This window comes from Coregonus lavaretus (genome assembly GCF_964263955.1).
Source record: "Coregonus lavaretus genome assembly, chromosome: 11".
NCBI lineage: Eukaryota > Metazoa > Chordata > Actinopteri > Salmoniformes > Salmonidae > Coregonus > Coregonus lavaretus.
In genome coordinates this window covers 5,359,435-5,376,652 of record NC_139998.1, presented here as the reverse complement: position 1 = coordinate 5,376,652, position 17,218 = coordinate 5,359,435, and the positions used below count along the sequence as shown (strand labels likewise).

General features: G+C 43.9%; 1 protein-coding gene across 1 annotated transcript in view; it reads left to right on the top strand.

Moving 5' to 3' along the window:
* LOC311137362 (A-type voltage-gated potassium channel KCND2-like) overlaps nucleotides 1–17,218 on the top strand; it is a gene marked incomplete at both ends in the record, with an annotated part of 120,221 nt that overhangs the window by 89,706 nt on the left and 13,297 nt on the right. Inside the window, 3 exons of the mRNA XM_084171811.1 lie at nucleotides 10,348–10,510; nucleotides 10,860–10,958; nucleotides 12,106–12,201. Of these exons, the coding sequence (XP_084027937.1) occupies nucleotides 10,348–10,510; nucleotides 10,860–10,958; nucleotides 12,106–12,201 (358 nt within the window). The remainder of the gene's footprint in view (nucleotides 1–10,347; nucleotides 10,511–10,859; nucleotides 10,959–12,105; nucleotides 12,202–17,218) is intronic.

Here is a 17,218-nt window from a genome sequence, read left to right as displayed (position 1 = left end):
TAAACCACCATCCTTCTTCTTCTTCACAAAAAAGAAACTCGATGACGCAGGGGAAGCGGACGGCCGAATGTATCCCTGTCGCAGAGATTCGGTGACATATGTTTCCATAGCCGCCGTCTCCTCCTGTGACAGAGGATACACGTGACTCCGGGGAAGCGCAGCGCCTACCTGGAGGTTTATCGCACAATCCCCCTGTCGATGGGGTGGTAATTGAGTCGCCATCTTCTTACAGAAGGCGAGAGCCAAATCGGCATATTCAGGCGGAATGTGCATGGTGGGAACCTGGTTCGGACTTTCCACCGTAGTTGCCCCTACGGAAACACCTACACACCTCCCCAAGCACTGATTAGACCATCCCTTGAGAGCCCTCTGTTGCCATGAAATAGTGGGGTCATGAGAAGCTAACCAGGGAAGCCCCAACACCACGGGAAACGCAGGAGAGTCAATCAGATACAAACTAATTATTTCCTCATGCCCCTCCTGCGTCTTCATCCTGAGAGGCGCTGTTACTTCCCTAATCAGCCCTGACCCTAAAGGGCGGCTATCTAGGGCATGGATAGGGAAGGGCACATCGACTGGCACAATAGGAATCCCTAATTTACGGGTAAACTGACCAATAAAGTTCCCAGCTGTGCCTGAATCTACTAGCGCCTTATGCTGGGAATGAGAAGAAAACTCGGGAAACACAACATTCATACACATATGCGCAACAGGGAGCTCTGGGGGAGTTGGGTGCCTACTCACCTGAAACGGCTCATCAGTGCGCTGCCTACTGCCTCGACTCCTTGGAGGCCCTCCCGAGCACCGACCAGCAGTGTGTCTTCTGCTGCCACAGTTGGTGCAGGGGACGGCCCCTCTACTGGTCTCCCTCATAGCAGCACCTCCGAGCTCCATAGGGGTAGGGTCGGAGGTGCTGGGGGATGGAATGGACGGCCCCTGATCCGGACGTCCGCGGGTAGCCAACAGGTTATCCAGTCGAATCGACATGTCCACCAGTTGGTCCAGGTTTAAGTTGGTGTCCCTGCAGGCCAATTCCCGACGAACGTCCTCCCTCAAGCCACAGCGGTAGTGGTCGATGAGGGCCCTCTCATTCCATCCCGCGCTGGCAGCCAGGGTCCAAAAGTCCAGTGCGAATTCCTGCGTGCTCCTCTTCCCCTGTCTGAGGTGGAATAGATGCTCACCCGCCGCTCTCCCCTCTGGTGGATGATCGAATACCGCCCTAAAGCGGCGGGTGAACTCCGCATAGCTGACAGTTGCGGCGTCTATTCCCCCCCCACTCGGCGTTGGCCCACTCCAGCGCTTTACTGGACAGACAGGAGATGAGGGCGGACATGCTCTCGTATCCCGAGGGAGCCGGGTGGATGGTTGCCAGATAGAGCTCTACCTGGAGCAGAAAACCCTGACACCCGGCAGCTGTACTGTCATAAGCCCTCGGGAGCGAGAGCCGAATCCCACTGGACCCAGGAGGTGAAGCGATGGGTATCGGTGTAGGTGGTGGTGTAATCGGAAGAGATATAGGAAGACCTCCTCTCTCCCATCACTCCATAGTGTTAACCACACTTACCATGGTGGTGCCGAGAGCCTGGATCATGGCTGCTTGTTGTTGTACGCGTTCCTCCATCGATCCGGCTGGCATCGCTGCACCTGCTGACTCCATGTAGATGGTGTGTGATTCTGTCAGGGCGTCAGTGAAATGCGGTAAGCGAAGTCAAGCGCAGGACACAGAGCTGATCAGAAGACAGACTTTACTCAAAGGTAAAATAAATGACAACAACCTCCACACAGGGAGGGAACAAACCCGCACACTAATGACTGCCGAAACATGAAACAATCACACACAACACACAGTGTAAGACAGAGGGTTAAATAGGGAAGACATCACTACATAATGGGAAACAGGTGTAACCAATAAAGACAGAACAAGTCGAACATAGAAACGGATCGGTAGCAGCTAGTACTCCGGTGACGACAAATGCCAAAGCCTGCCCGAGCAAGGGGGAGGGGCAGCCTCGGCTGAATCCTTGACAATTGGACGACTGAACTCTACCCTTCTCTACTCTGCTGTACTGTATTGTACTGCACTGTACTCTGCTGTGCTGCGCTGTGATGTCCAAACTTGTGAAACATGAGGAGAATGGCATTCATAACCATAATTATGCATTTCTGTGTAATACAGATCAGGTGACCCATGATGTAATTTCGTTACCGTAATTTGTTGATTTGAGGAGTAAACATTGATTTTACTTTATATACAATTCACGATTGTTTATACCGATCTAAAACTATGCATAGATCAGTGATGCTTTAGGCTAGAAACAATCTGTAAAATGTCCGACGACGACGCGACTCGGATGTACTTGGGAATATCTTTGGCTTGTCTGTATGATAATCAGAAGCTGTGCTACGACCTACTAAAGTCGAGGAGTCAACAAAATTGTACTTCGCTTGGGAAGTCATCTTAAAATCCTTAAGAGTCAATGGGTGCGTCAATCTAAGTAACATAATAAAAATCTGTTAGTTTAAGCTAGAGATATCTGTTTGCATGGGCTGCATCTCAATCCACCACATCCACCTATGTCGGCCTTCCACATCTGCTGTGGAAGGTGGCCGAGCTACAGCAGTGTTTGTCAGACCATGAGACATCCCGAAAATCGGTCTTCTCGCGAAAACGTCTGTAGGTTTAGCTCTTCAACCGTTTTGCTCTACGACCCCCACAAGTGTCACGGTACTGGTCTGAAGGGAACAGGTACCGGTTTCAAAAAATGATTGGAAGTATGGAGGTAGTTTTGTGATAAATAACAAAAATAAGTGGTTAAATATGTCTAAAAATATATATATACACTGCTCAAAAAAATAAAGGGAACACTTAAACAACACAATGTAACTCCAAGTCAATCACACTTCTGTGAAATCAAACTGTCCACTTAGGAAGCAACACTGATTGACAATAAATTTCACATGCTGTTGTGCAAATGGAATAGACAACAGGTGGAAATTATAGGCAATTAGCAAGACACCCCCAATAAAGGACTGGTTTTGCAGCTGGTGACCACAGACCACTTCTCAGTTCCTATGCTTCCTGGCTGATGTTTTGGTCACTTTTGAATGCTGGCGGTGCTTTCACTCTAGTGGTAGCATGAGACGGAGTCTACAACCCACACAAGTGGCTCAGGTAGTGCAGCACATCCAGGATGGCACATCAATGCGAGCTGTGGCAAGAAGGTTTGCTGTGTCTGTCAGTGTAGTGTCCAGAGCATGGAGGCGCTACCAGGAGACAGGCCAGTACATCAAGAGACGTGGAGGAGGCCGTAGGAGGGCAACAACCCAGCAGCAGGACTGCTACCTCCGCCTTTGTGCAAGGAGGAGCAGGAGGAGCACTGCCAGAGTCCTGCAAAATGACCTCCAGCAGGCCACAAATGTGCATGTGTCTGCTCAAACGGTCAGAAACAGACTCCATGAGGGTGGTATGAGGGCCCGACGTCCACAGGTGGGGGTTGTGCTTACAGCCCAACACCATGCAGGACGTTTGGCATTTGCCAGAGAACACCAAGATTGGCAAATTCGCCACTGGCGCCCTGTGCTCTTCACAGATGAAAGCAGGTTCACACTGAGCACGTGACAGATGTGACAGAGTCTGGAGACGCTGTGGAGAACGTTCTGCTGCCTGCAACATCCTCCAGCATGACCGGTTTGGCGGTGGGTCAGTCATGGTGTGGGGTGGCATTTCTTTGGGGGGCCGCACAGCCCTCCATGTGCTCGCCAGAGGTAGCCTGACTGCCATTAGGTACCGAGATGAGATCCTCAGACCCCTTGTGAGACCATATGCTGGTGCGGTTGGCCCTGGGTTCCTCCTAAAGCAAGACAATGCTAGACCTCATGTGGCTGGAGTGTGTCAGCAGTTCCTGCAAGAGGAAGGCATTGATGCTATGGACTGGCCCGCCCGTTCCCCAGACCTGAATCCAATTGAGTACATCTGGGACATCATGTCTCGCTCCATCCACCAACGCCACGTTGCACCACAGACTGTCCAGGAGTTGGTGGATGCTTTAGTCCAGGTCTGGGAGGAGATCCCTCAGGAGACCATCCGCCACCTCATCAGGAGCATGCCCAGGCATTGTAGGGAGGTCATACAGGCACTTGGAGGCCACACACACTACTTAGCCTCATTTTGACTTGTTTTAAGGACATTACATCAAAGTTGGATCAGCCTGTAGTGTGGTTTTCCACTTTAATTTTGAGGGGGACTCCAAATCCAGACCTCCATGGGTTGATACATTTGATTTCCATTGATAATTTTTGTGTGATTTTGTTGTCAGCACATTCAACTATGTAAAGAAAAAAGTATTTAATAAGATTATTTCATTCATTCAGATCTAGGATGTGTTATTTGAGTGTTCCCTATATTTTTTTGAGCAGTGTATATATATTTCCTGAGTTTCTTATATCTCCTAGATATAAGACAGACACTTTAAAACCTTATTCTTTATGTTTTATTTTGGGATTGTCTTTTTTGCCATTTATGAATGTGTTATTCAATGCGTTTCTATGGGCTATAGTAGTAAAGGCCAAATGCAATATTTTATCAAATAATGTTGTCGTTTTTTATACCTAAAGGTGTCCTAAAATTCAAAATCAAATAGCTAAATAATCCATGGTATGACCATCCCCCCAGTGGCTTAGACTTTTAGAGGTTTTAATGTGTTTCCTCTCTATGTGGCGGAGTGGTCATAATTTAACATCAACAGATAATGAGGCAGCATACTCAGTTTCTTCTGAAAGCAATTAAAGGCACGGAGCACAAACCTGAAAATTACTTTAACATAGGCCTGCACCATCATGAATAAGCCTTCTGTCAATGGATTGAGCCAGGGGGAATATTACCATAAGACCCGGATAAGAAGGCAAAATGACTGAGATGATTGTTTAAAGGTCGACTCCTACATTTAAAAAATGAGCACAACGTCAGCCTTCTTCAATAATCAATGGCAGTAGCCCTATATCATTAATTGAAATTATGAAAAACAGCTGTAGGCCTAAATATCACAGAGTGGGCCTTTAATAACTAAATGAGGGGCCTAAAGGCTTTCAGTCTCCTGCTTTCTAAATGTCCTATGTGACCAGGCTACATGGTGAGGACCAGGGGGCATTTCAGCTGCAGGTGGGAAACAGAAATGACAGACTGCGACCTTAATGCGTTAATGACCTGAGAATGCCATTAAGTTGGCAGAGTAAGATGAGTACATGCAGGTATGAGAGAACAGGACATCAGAATTGCTCAGTGCACTGTGACAGCACCATATCTATCTCTCATTGCAACGCAGCCTCAGCATGGTAATATGAATGTATCACTTCATGGGAGGTTGGCTATTTCATAAATGAAGTTGTCTCTAGCGTTGTACACCTCTGGCCCGTTGGCTGGCTGCTTCCTTGAGTCATTAGTCTTTAAGGTTTCCATCATGTTAGGTCCAGCTGACACACCACTCACTCACACACACACTATAGGTGTGATGAGTGTGATAGAAGGAGTCAGGCGCAGGAGGGTAAATCACAGAATATAGAGTTTATTCCGTTTACACAATTGCGCTGGATAGCGACACACGAAAACAGGCACAGGGGAAACTATCTACCCAGGCAATACACGGTACGGGATACTCCAACAATATACAGGCACAGGGGAAATATCTACCCCGGCAATACAAATTGCAAGTAGCTCCACCGAGCTACACTACTCTCACAATAAACAATCACCCACAAGGACAAGGGGGGCAGAGGGAACACTTATACACCGACTAATGAGGGGATAAGAACCAGGTGTGTGTAATTGACAAGACAAGACAAATGGAATGATGATATATGGAGCGGCAGTGGCTAGAAAGCCGGTGACGACGAACGCCGAAGCCTGCCAGAACAAGTAGGGGAGGCAGCTTTGGCGGAAGTCGTGACAATAGGCCTTTAGACCATTGCTATTATTTGCACAATGAGCAATTGTTGTCTCTCAAATACATTGTTGTAGTTGTTGGTTAGCTAGCTACTGATTTTGTTGCCATATTAGCATTGACATGAAATTTGTCAAAAACACCTCAAAACAAGAAATGGTATCAAGAACAAAAGGAAACAAGCTGAAACGAGCCACTTACAATTCCCCACATGGCAGTTTCTTGTCATTCTTGCTAGCAATCTGGCCATCCAGAATCACAACAACACGCTGACTTCTGCGCCATGGAAGCGTGCACATCATTTTTGTGACGTTATCAGCTAACCCATCTATATCAAGCCTTTTTTATGTACTCAGAGCTCTATTATTAGCTTGTTTTAACTACAGTAATCCCTCGTTTATCGCGGGGGTTACGTTCCGAAAATGACCCGCGATAAGTGAAATCCGCGAAATAGAAAACTTTTTTTTTTTTACAATTAGCAACTATTACATGTATACAAATACAGTGACTCACGTGTAGGCCGTTTCGTCGACATTATGGGTTTAGAAGATGTTCGAAATTACAAGATAATTTGGCCAACTTAATGTAAATTTGCCAAGCTGTTTTATGTACGTACACATAACTGCACGAGACGACAAAATGATAGCACAATTCGTAGCATGTTTTGATACAAGAAGCGGGAGTGAGTTTTTAGCGAATCAGAATGCAGAGCACAATGCACCAAAAAAAAAAAAAAAATGCATTATGAAAATCCGCGAAATAGCGAATCCGCGATAAGTGAACCGCGAAGTGGCGAGGGATCACTGTACTCCTATAAAAATGGGAGTCTGTCAGGTACTCCACAGGAAGGTTTGATTTCACTATTACTAAAACAAGACCCAGATGGTAAATATAAAGATCCAGTCCATCTAAAAAACTGGAGGCCTCTTACAATTCAATGCATAGCACTCAGAATTAAAAAGGTTTTACCAGGTATTGTTCATCCTGATCAGACAGGTTTTTTACACGGACGATACATTGGAGATAATATACGACAACTAGTTGAAATAATTGAACATGAAACATCTAAGAAGCCAGGCCTGGTATTCATAGCAGATTTTGAAAAGGCCTTTGATAAAGACTGGAATTAATTAATAAATGCCTGGATTCAAAAAAATTCAGTGAGTCTCTTATTCAATGGGTAAAAGTAATGTATAGTAACCCCAGGTGTAAATTAGTAAATAATGGCTACTTCTCAGAAAGTTTTGAACTGTCAAGAGGAGTTAAACAAGGGTGTCCACTGTCACCATATCTATTCGTTATGGCCATTGAAATGCTAGCTATTAAAATCAGATCAAATAATAACATTAGAGGATTAGTAATCCAAGGCTTAAAAACAAAGGTGTCGTATGCCGATGACTCAAGTTTTATATTAAGTCGGCAAGCTAGATCCCTGCAATGTCTCATTGAAGATCTAGATTACTTTTCTGGCCTCTCTGGACTAAAACCCATATTACGTATTGGATCTTTAAAAGTCAACTTTTACATTACCCTGCAGTTTATCTATAAAATGTGCTGACGGTGAAGTAGACATACTGGTGTTCATATCACAAAATATATAAATGAGCTCTCCACAATGAATTTCAATAGAAAATGTGTACAAATAGACAAGATCACCATAAAGAGGTAAATAACTGTTTATTTATGGAAAAATTACACCGATTAACTTGATATTAATCTCAGTTTACTAATTTATGGCGCTGCCTACTCCTGATGACTTGTTTTTCAAATCATATGAGCTAAACCAAACAAGATAATGCGTGCCTATCTATATAATGAATATGAACTGGGTGGCCTGTTATTATTTAAATATTAAAGCACTAAACCTCTGTGGTCCTCTGTAGCTCAGCTGGTAGAGCACGGCGTTTGTAACGCCAAGGTAGTGGGTTCGATCCCCGGGACCACCCATACACAAAAAAAAAAAAAAAGTGTATGCACGCATGACTGTAAGTCGCTTTGGATAAAAGCGTCTGCTAAATGGCATATTATATTATATTATATTATCACTAAAAGCTTCACTTGTGCAAAAGTTTTACTTAAACACAAACTGGTTCTCAAGTAGATTACTAAGAAAGGCCCATCCATTGTTTAAAAATAGCATTTTTGCCTTTGTGCAGATTGCAATTTCAAATTGGTTGTTAAATTAACATGAAACCTGGTTCAAAGTATCTCTCTTTTTCAAACAGGTAATACAGAGCTGGTTACAATTTAACTTTCATCCCCCAGAAAATATATAAATAATATTACAACAGATATTATGTTTGAACTCTAATGTACTGATTGATAAAATACTGTTTTTAGGGAAAATATGTTTGAGAAGGGTATTTTGTTTTTAAATGATATTGTAAATTGGAATGGTAGAGTTATGTCTTACATGGCGCTATCGTAAATTGTCTCGCCTACTCCCGCTCCGGCGCTCGACGTCGCCGGTCTACTAACCACCGGTCCTGTGTGGGGGATTTTATCTGTTAGAAGGAAAGAGAGACTGCAGATTCTTCAAACAACAACTTTATTATAAGATGAGCAAAAATGGAGCAGATAACCATGCACTTCAACAGTGCATAGTTAAGGCCCAACAAATCATAGTTGGGTCTCGGCTTTTATAGAAAAAGTACAACCTCTTTAGAAGATGTGTGGAAACAGGGGCGGAACATAGTGTAAAAGACGATTGGTTTGTCTGTGCAGATTAAGATAGCCAGAGGTTGATAGCATGAGGGCTCATCCGTATAACTGTATTTTGTCACAGTTCACACTATAATGTGCTCCTTCCTGCAAGGTTCCACACAGCTGACTTCTTGCAGATCGTAAACCCACGGGATGTCTCACATGCTGCGGTCGTACCTAAACAGATCTTAGCTATACGCCTAGTCTTATGACTAAGTCACACAAAGACAAGTTCGTATCAGGTTAGAAAAAACACTAGCATATAACAAGAGACTATTCTTTAACCAGTAAAACAGGGGATAGCATGACTAATTATGTAATTTTCCACGATACCTGGCAACCCACATTACGCACACCTGGCAACCATCATTGCGCACACCTGCTCCCCATCGTTACGCACACCTGGACTTCATCATCACCCTGATTACTCTCCCTTTATTTAGCCCTCAGTAACCTCAGTCTTCAGGCAGTATTGGTTTTGTTTACATTCATTACGCTACTCCTGTTTTGATTATCTTCATGTTTCTTATTTTTAAACTCACCTTCTGCACCTGCTTCCTGACTCCCTGCATATATGTTACAGAATACTGCCTCCCAAGATATGGAAGCAGCAAAAGTTAAGGATATCTCCCAGATGGTCGACGAAGAGGAACACCTACTCTGTCAACACCATGACCAGCTGGCTCAACTGGGTACGGTAATGGATAAGGTCCTCCGCGTTCTCCATCACCTCGACAACACCCGAGAGGATTCATCTCCAACTAGTGGAGGATCCTCTACCACGAGTAGTCCCAGCGAGCCAGTCCCCCAGCCCATCCAGCAGTCCGCCCAGGTCAGCCGGACAAATATGACGGGACTCCATCGAAATACTGTGGCTTCGTACTCCAGTGCTCTCTCTATTTCACCCATCAAACAGGAGCCCCTACCACCAAGAGGTCCAAGGTTACCACGGTCATTTCCCTGCTGACCGGATGTGCGGTGAGCGACTACTCCAACTCCAGCAGGGTGCCCAGACTGCTGCGGAGTACGCCCTCACCTTCCAGACAAACTTTCGTTTTACATTGTTGTTTTCCTTTGTTCTTGTCTTTATTTCTTTTTATTGTTCTTTGGCAAATCGGGTGGGTAGTTGTTTGGTTAGGTTGGACGGGGATGGTGGCTTGGAGGGGGTGGAGATGGGGGGGACTGTGGGGGGTTTTGGATGGTTGGGGGCGGCGGGTGGCCTGGTGATTGGAAGCATTGGGCCAGTGGCCGAGAGGTTGCTGGTTCGGGTCCTCGAGTCGACTGGGTGAGGGATCTGTCGATGTGCCTTTGAGCAGGGTGCTTGACCCTGGTTGCTCCTGTGGGTCGCTCTGGATGAGAGATTCTGCTAAATGATTAAAATGCAATGTAAATGTTGAGCGGCTTCATTGCAGGTGGATTGTATGATTTAAAATAACATAGAAAAGCAATGGAAATGGAATTTACACCTGCCCTGCATTGCATTATCCATTTGATAGTTCCTCACAGTTGTGGAGGAGGTGTTGGATTGAAGACAAATCTCAGAAGTTGTACAGTAGCCTTAATGCCCCCAGACTTTTAAAAGGATCTCTGTGTCTAGATCTTGTTGACATGAGAACATCAACCCACCCACTGTCTTTACTTTGCTTCTCTGAACTTTACTTTACCTGTAGTTACTGTCTCCTAATTAACCTTCCTCTCTCTGTTGCAGGTACGGTGACATGGTGCCCAAGACCATCGTGGGGAAGATATTTGGATCCATCTGTTCTCTGAGCGGGGTGCTGGTCATCGCCCTGCCCGTCCCCGTCATTGTGTCCAACTTCAGCCGCATCTACCACCAGAGCCAGCGGACAGAAAAACGACGAGCCCAAAAGGTACGCTAGACACACTGCCTGTCTGCCTGTGTTTGTGTGTGTCCTTTTCTGTCTCCCTCCCCGTCTCCCCTCCCTCCCTTCCTGTAGGGTGGGGCACAATTGGCCCAGCATCGTCCGGGTTTGGCCGATGTAGGCCATCATTGTAAACAATAATTTGTTCTTAACTGACTTGCCTAGTTAAATAAAGGTTTTAAAAAATCCCCCTATCTCCCTCCTTTTCTGTCTGTCAATCTGCGTCTGTAGCTGTCATTTTTCTGTCTGTTAGTCCGTCTGTGTCTGAGAGCAAACCAACACAGAGAGAAACAAACTTCTTGAGGCTTACAGAGGTGTGTTACCTTTGTTCAAACAGAAAACGCAAATCGCCACAATCCGTGCATCGAAGAGCCGGGGCACTAATGCGTACATGCACTACAATGGTCATTTCCTTACCCACAACTCTCTGGAAGAGGTACTGTAACAGGACTGGCCGATCGGCCAGTCACTCTGCTCAGGGTCATGCCATGTTGTGACCAGTGGGGTTGCTTATGGCGTAACACCACGGGGGACTGCTAATGACGTGACACCAGGGGCTGCTGCTAATGCTGCTCTCATTCCAGTGCTTCAATATAGTTGTCTTTGTCATATACTCTCTTAACAGCACCACTCACACCTGCCTCTCCGCTGCAGATTTGACATGCTCTCGCTCACATTGACTCATTGTAACCAAGCTGTGCAACCTATGATCATATCTGTCCAATAGGTTGTAGGGTGAAGTTGCCTCTAGAGGCTAATCTTCGGTCAGTTTTAAAACATTTCCCCACCAATGGTTAAAGGGGCAATCATCAGTAGCAACAATAACAAAGCGTTTTCCCCACAAAAAGCTGAGGGATGGGGCTGGATAAATGTAACCAATCTCAAATTCATAAACATAGCTATGATATCAAAATTATAGTTTTAACCATGTTTTGAGGCTATATAGTGTTTTAACCATGGTTTGAGGCTATATAGGGTTTGTTTACAAACATTGGAGTGAAACCAGCTTATATTTTGGGATCTGATGGGGTACGACATTTGACCTAAGCTCATAAGGCATTTATAAGTTATATTCTTCAAGAATCAATGGGAAGAGATCATTAATATCTAAGTCCAAAAATTGATGTAGAAACTGCTGATTGCCCTTTTAAGGTTCTGTGCAGTACCTAGGGGAAACTTAATCCTGGAGCGTCCAACAGGGTTTGGAGGGGTAGGATGGAAGGAATCACATAGGTTTTGCAGCCAAACACCTGGCTGCTTGTCATTCAGCCTACACCTCCTCTGAACTCTGTTGTTTAATTGGTGTATTATGTATGTGTGTACTGGTAACCCATCGGTTACTGGCTGTAATGACATCATTTCAACCAGTTTTGCCCGCTGGTAATCCAACATCTGGTTGATGGCTTTGCTGCTGCAGACTAACCTGTCCACCATGATGTCATCTAAGAACCATTGCAGGCTGGGCTTCTTCATTTCAGCAGTGTGTGTTTTTTTACAGCTGGCCCATGCCTAACAATTCTCTGCTCAGAGCTCTTCCCTCAGTAATGTTCTGTTTTAATTCCTATTCTCTTTCTGCCCTAAAGGCGTCCAAGGAAGCAGGTCAGATCCTTGTGGGCAAACCCAACATTCCCTTCGAGAGCCATCACCACCACCTGCTGCACTGCCTGGAGAAGACCACAGTAAGAACACCTTCACCTCAGACTTACTCACCTCTAGCTGACCACAAACCAAGAAAACAGAATGCTCTGAGACTGCCAGTGAGGCTAACCTAACCAAGGCCCACAAGCACTATGTCTCACCTGCGTGTGACAGTGGGAAAAACACCTTTACCTCAAGACACATTTACTTCAAGCTAAGCTAACTCAAGCTAGTCTATTCCTAACAGGTATGTGTAGACTGGCCACAAGTAGAGAAAGCAATGCACTCTGAGAATGCCAGCTAGCTAATTTACCTCAAGCTAACTTACCCAACCAAGACCTTGGTGTAGTGTCTTACTCACTAAAACACAAGTTCTTAAAATGATTACTTTTCTACTATTATGGCCATTGCAATACCAATGTTGTAGGTTCAATTCCAACAGGGATCATATACAAAAAAAAAATACACTACTGTTCAAAAGTTTGGGGTCACTTAGAAATGTCCTTGTTTTCGATTTCCATTAGAATAACATCAAATTGATCAGAAATACAGTGTAGACATTCTTAATGTTGTAAATGGCTATTGTAGCTGGTAAAGGCTGATCTATAATGGAATATCTACCTAGGCGTACAAAGGCCCATTATCAGTCCTGTGTTCCAATGGCACTTTGTGTTTGCTAATCCAAGTTTATAATTTTAAAAGGCTAATTGATCATTAGAAAATCCTTTTGCAATTATGTTAGCACAGCTGAAAACTGTTGTGCTGATTAAAGAAGCAATAAAGGCCTTCTTGAGACTAGTTGAGTATCTGGAGCATCAGCAATAATAATAATAATAATAAAAATAATAATACGCCATTTAGCAGACGCTTTTATCCAAAGCGATTTACAGTCATGCGTGCATACATTATTATTTTTTTGTGTATGGATGGTCCCGGGAATCGAACCCACTACCTTGGCGTTACAAGCGCCGTGCTCTACCAGCTGAGCTACAGAGGAGCAATTGTGGGTTCGATTACAGGCTCAAAATGGCCATTAACAAAGAACTTTCTTCTGAAACTCGTCAGTCTATTCTTGTTCTGAGAAATTAAGGCAATTCCATGCGAGAAATTGCAAAGAAACTGAAGATCTCAATGTCAACAGTGAAGAGGCGACTCCGGGATGCTGACCTTCTAGGCAGAGTTGCAAAGAAAAAGCCATATCTCAGACTGCCCATCTTAATCTTTTCTTTTTATTGGCCAGTCTGAGATATGGCTTTTTCTTTGCAACTCTGCCTAGAAGGTCAGCATCCCGGAGTCGCCTCTTCACTGTCGACGTTGAGACTGGTGTTTTGCGGGTACTATTTAATGAAGCTGCCAGTTGAGGACCTGTGAGGTGTCTGTTTCTCAAACTAGACACTCAAATGTATTTGTCCTCCTGCTCAGTTGTGCACCGGGGCCTCCCACTCCTCTTTATATTCTGGTTAGAGCCAGGACTGATGGTTGCTGATAATGGGCCTATGTAGATATTCCATAAAAAAGTCAGCCATTTCCAGCTACAATAGCCATTTAAAACATTAACAACTGTATTTCTGATCAATATGATGTTATTCTAATGGACAACAAAATTGCTTTTCTTTCGAAAACAAGGACATTTCTAAGTGACCCCAAACTTTTGAACGGTAGTGTAATTTACTTACCAGGGAGAGGGGACGCAACGAAGAAACAAATGCATTTAAAGATTGAAAACAATGATTCATTAGATGTAGAAGAGATCCATGCAAGGAATAGAACAAAAGTGAGATTATACTGTAATGGAAATTATTATTTAAAATGTTTCAATAAAGCGTGACGCACTGAGCACCAGAATCAAACATTTGCTGATGTTTTTTGATGAAATGCTACATATGCTTGTACATAGAACCCAACCATGCATGCTGTAATGCGATTTCTATGATAAAATGAGACGTTTGCTTTGCATCATGCATGCGGTAATATGAAGCGAAAGGGACACGTGTCCAAGAGTGTGTGACCCAACGCCGGCCTGCTGAGTGCCTCGCATTGTTACATATGAGAGGTGTAATAATGAATGACTGCCACCGCTACATGCATGAGTGTAACTGGATACTCTCCCACTAATGTAGCTATTGATAGCTCTGGTAAAATAACTATTGAGCTGAGGGGATGGCTAATTGATTGGGCCTAACAATAAGGTGTAAGCAGCGCATGACCAGCGACCAGTTGCTGGAGAGTGAGGGTGGAATTATACCTAGTGTGACTGCTGTGGTTGCAGCTCCAGTTCTGAATGAGTGACCAGTGTTGAGTTGAGGTGAAAGATAACACCTTTATATTACTTGAGAAAACAGAGAAGTGAAACAGAATTTGGATGAGGGTTGAAGAGGAGGGATGAGAAGAGAATGATGAGGAGCAGAGCGGGGTTGAGCATGAATAAATATTAGCATTAGACAGGATTGAGTGTAAGTGTGAGCACTTAGGATAGTACCCCAGGAACCCGATATAGGATGCGTAAGAGTGAGGCTGTAATGATTTGGGTGAAAAGACCAGATCAGAAAAATCTAAATCCCATGAAGGAATAAAAGTGATGGAAGGAGTTGTGAACTCACCATTAGAAGGAAACCATGGAAAACCGGTAAGAAGACAGTGTATGTAAACTTCCGACTTCAACTGTGTACAGTGGGGAAAAAAAGTATTTAGTCAGCCACCAATTGTGCAAGTTCTCCCACTTAAAAAGATGAGAGAGGCTTGTAATTTTCATCATAGGTACACGTCAACTATGACAGACAAAATGAGAAAAAAATATCCAGAAAATCACATTGTAGGATTTTTTATGAATTTATTTGCATATTATGGTGGAAAATAAGTATTTGGTCAATAACAAAAGTTTATCAATACTTTGTTATATACCCTTTGTTGGCAATGACACAGGTCAAACGTTTTCTGTCAGACTTCACAAGGTTTTCACACACTGTTGCTGGTATTTTGGCCCATTCCTCCATGCAGATCTCCTCTAGAGCAGTGATGTTTTGGGGCTGTCGCTGGGCAACACGGACTTTCAACTCCCTCCCAAGATTTTCTATGGGGTTGAGATCTGGAGACTGGCTAGGCCACTCCAGGACCTTGAAATGCTTCTTACGAAGCCACTCCTTCGTTGCCCGGGCGGTGTGTTTGGGATCATTGTCATGCTGAAAGACCCAGCCACGTTTCATCTTCAATGCCCTTGCTGATGGAAGGAGGTTTTCACTCAAAATCTCATGATACATGGCCCCATTCAATCTTTCCTTTACATGGATCAGTCGTCCTGGTCCCTTTGCAGAAAAACAGCCCCAAAGCATGATGTTTCCACCCCCATGCTTCACAGTAGGTATGGTGTTCTTTGGATGCAACTCAGCATTCTTTGTCCTCCAAACACGACGAGTTGAGTTTTTACCAAAATGTTCTATTTTGGTTTCATCTGACCATATGACTTTCTCCCAATCCTCTTCTGGATCATCCAAATGCACTCTAGCAAACTTCAGACAGGCCTGGACATGTACTGGCTTAAGCAGGGGGACACATCTGGCACTGCAGGATTTGAGTCCCTGGCGGCGTAGTGTGTTACTGATGGTAGGCTTTGTTACTTTGGTCCCAGCTCTCTGCAGGTCATTCACTAGGTCCCCCCATGTGGTTCTGGGATTTTTGCTCACCGTTCTTGTGATCATTTTGACCCCATGGGTGAGATCTTGCGTGGAGCCCCAGATCGAGGGAGATTATCAGTGGTCTTGTATGTCTTCCATTTCCTAATAATTGCTCCCACAGTTGATTTCTTCAAACCAAGCTGCTTACCTATTGCAGATTCAGTCTTTCCAGCCTGGTGCAGGTCTACAATTTTGTTTCTGGTGTCCTTTGACAGCTCTTTGGTCTTGGCCATAGTGGAGTTTGGAGTGTGACTGTTTGAGGTTGTGGACAGGTGTCTTTTATACTGATAACAAGTTCAAACAGGTGCCATTAATACAGGTAACGAGTGGAGGACAGAGGAGCCTCTTAAAGAAGAAGTTACAGGTCTGTGAGAGCCAGAAATCTTGCTTGTTTGTAGGTGACCAAATACTTATTTTCCACCATAATTTGCAAATAAATTCATAAAAAATCCTACAATGTGATTTTCTGGAAAAAAAATTCTCAATCTGTCTGTCATAGTTGACGTGTAACTATGATGAAAATTACAGGCCACTCTCATCTTTTTAAGTGGGAGAACTTGCACAATTGGTGGCTGACTAAATACTTTTTCCCCCACTGTATATATATATATATATATATATATATATATATATATATATACAGTTGAAGTCAGAAGTTTACATACACCTTAGCCAAATACATTTAAACTCAGTTTTCCACAATTCCTAACATTTAATCCTAGTTAATATTCCCTGATGTAGAAGAGATATTAAGAGTTAATATTCCCTTTCTTAGGTCAGTTAGGATCACCACTTTATTTTAAGAATGTGAAATGTCAGAATAATAGTAGAGAGAATGATTTATTTCAGCTTTCATTTCTTTCGTCACATTCCCAGTAGGCCAGAAGTTTACATACACTCAATTAGTATTTGGTAGCATTGCCTTTAAATTGTTTAACTTGGGTCAAACGTTTCGGGTAGCCTTCCACAAGCTTCCCACAATAAGTTGGGTGAATTTTGGACCATTCCTCCTGACAGAGCTGGTGTAACTGAGTCAGGTTTGTAGGCCTCCTTGCTCGCACACGCTTTTTCAGTTACATTTACATTTACGTCATTTAGCAGACGCTCTTATCCAGAGCGACTTACAAATAGGTGCATTCACCTTATAGCCAGTGGGATAACCACTTTACAATGTTTTTTTTGTTTTTTTGCCCACAAATGTTCTATAGCATTGAGGTCAGGGCTTTGTGATGGCCACTCCAATACCTTGACTTTGTTGTCCTTAAGCCATTTTGCCACAACTTTGGAAGTATGCTTGGGGTCATTGTCCATTTTGAGACCCATTTGCGACCAGGCTTTAACTTCCTGACTGATGTCATGAGATGTTGCTTCAATATATCCACATAAT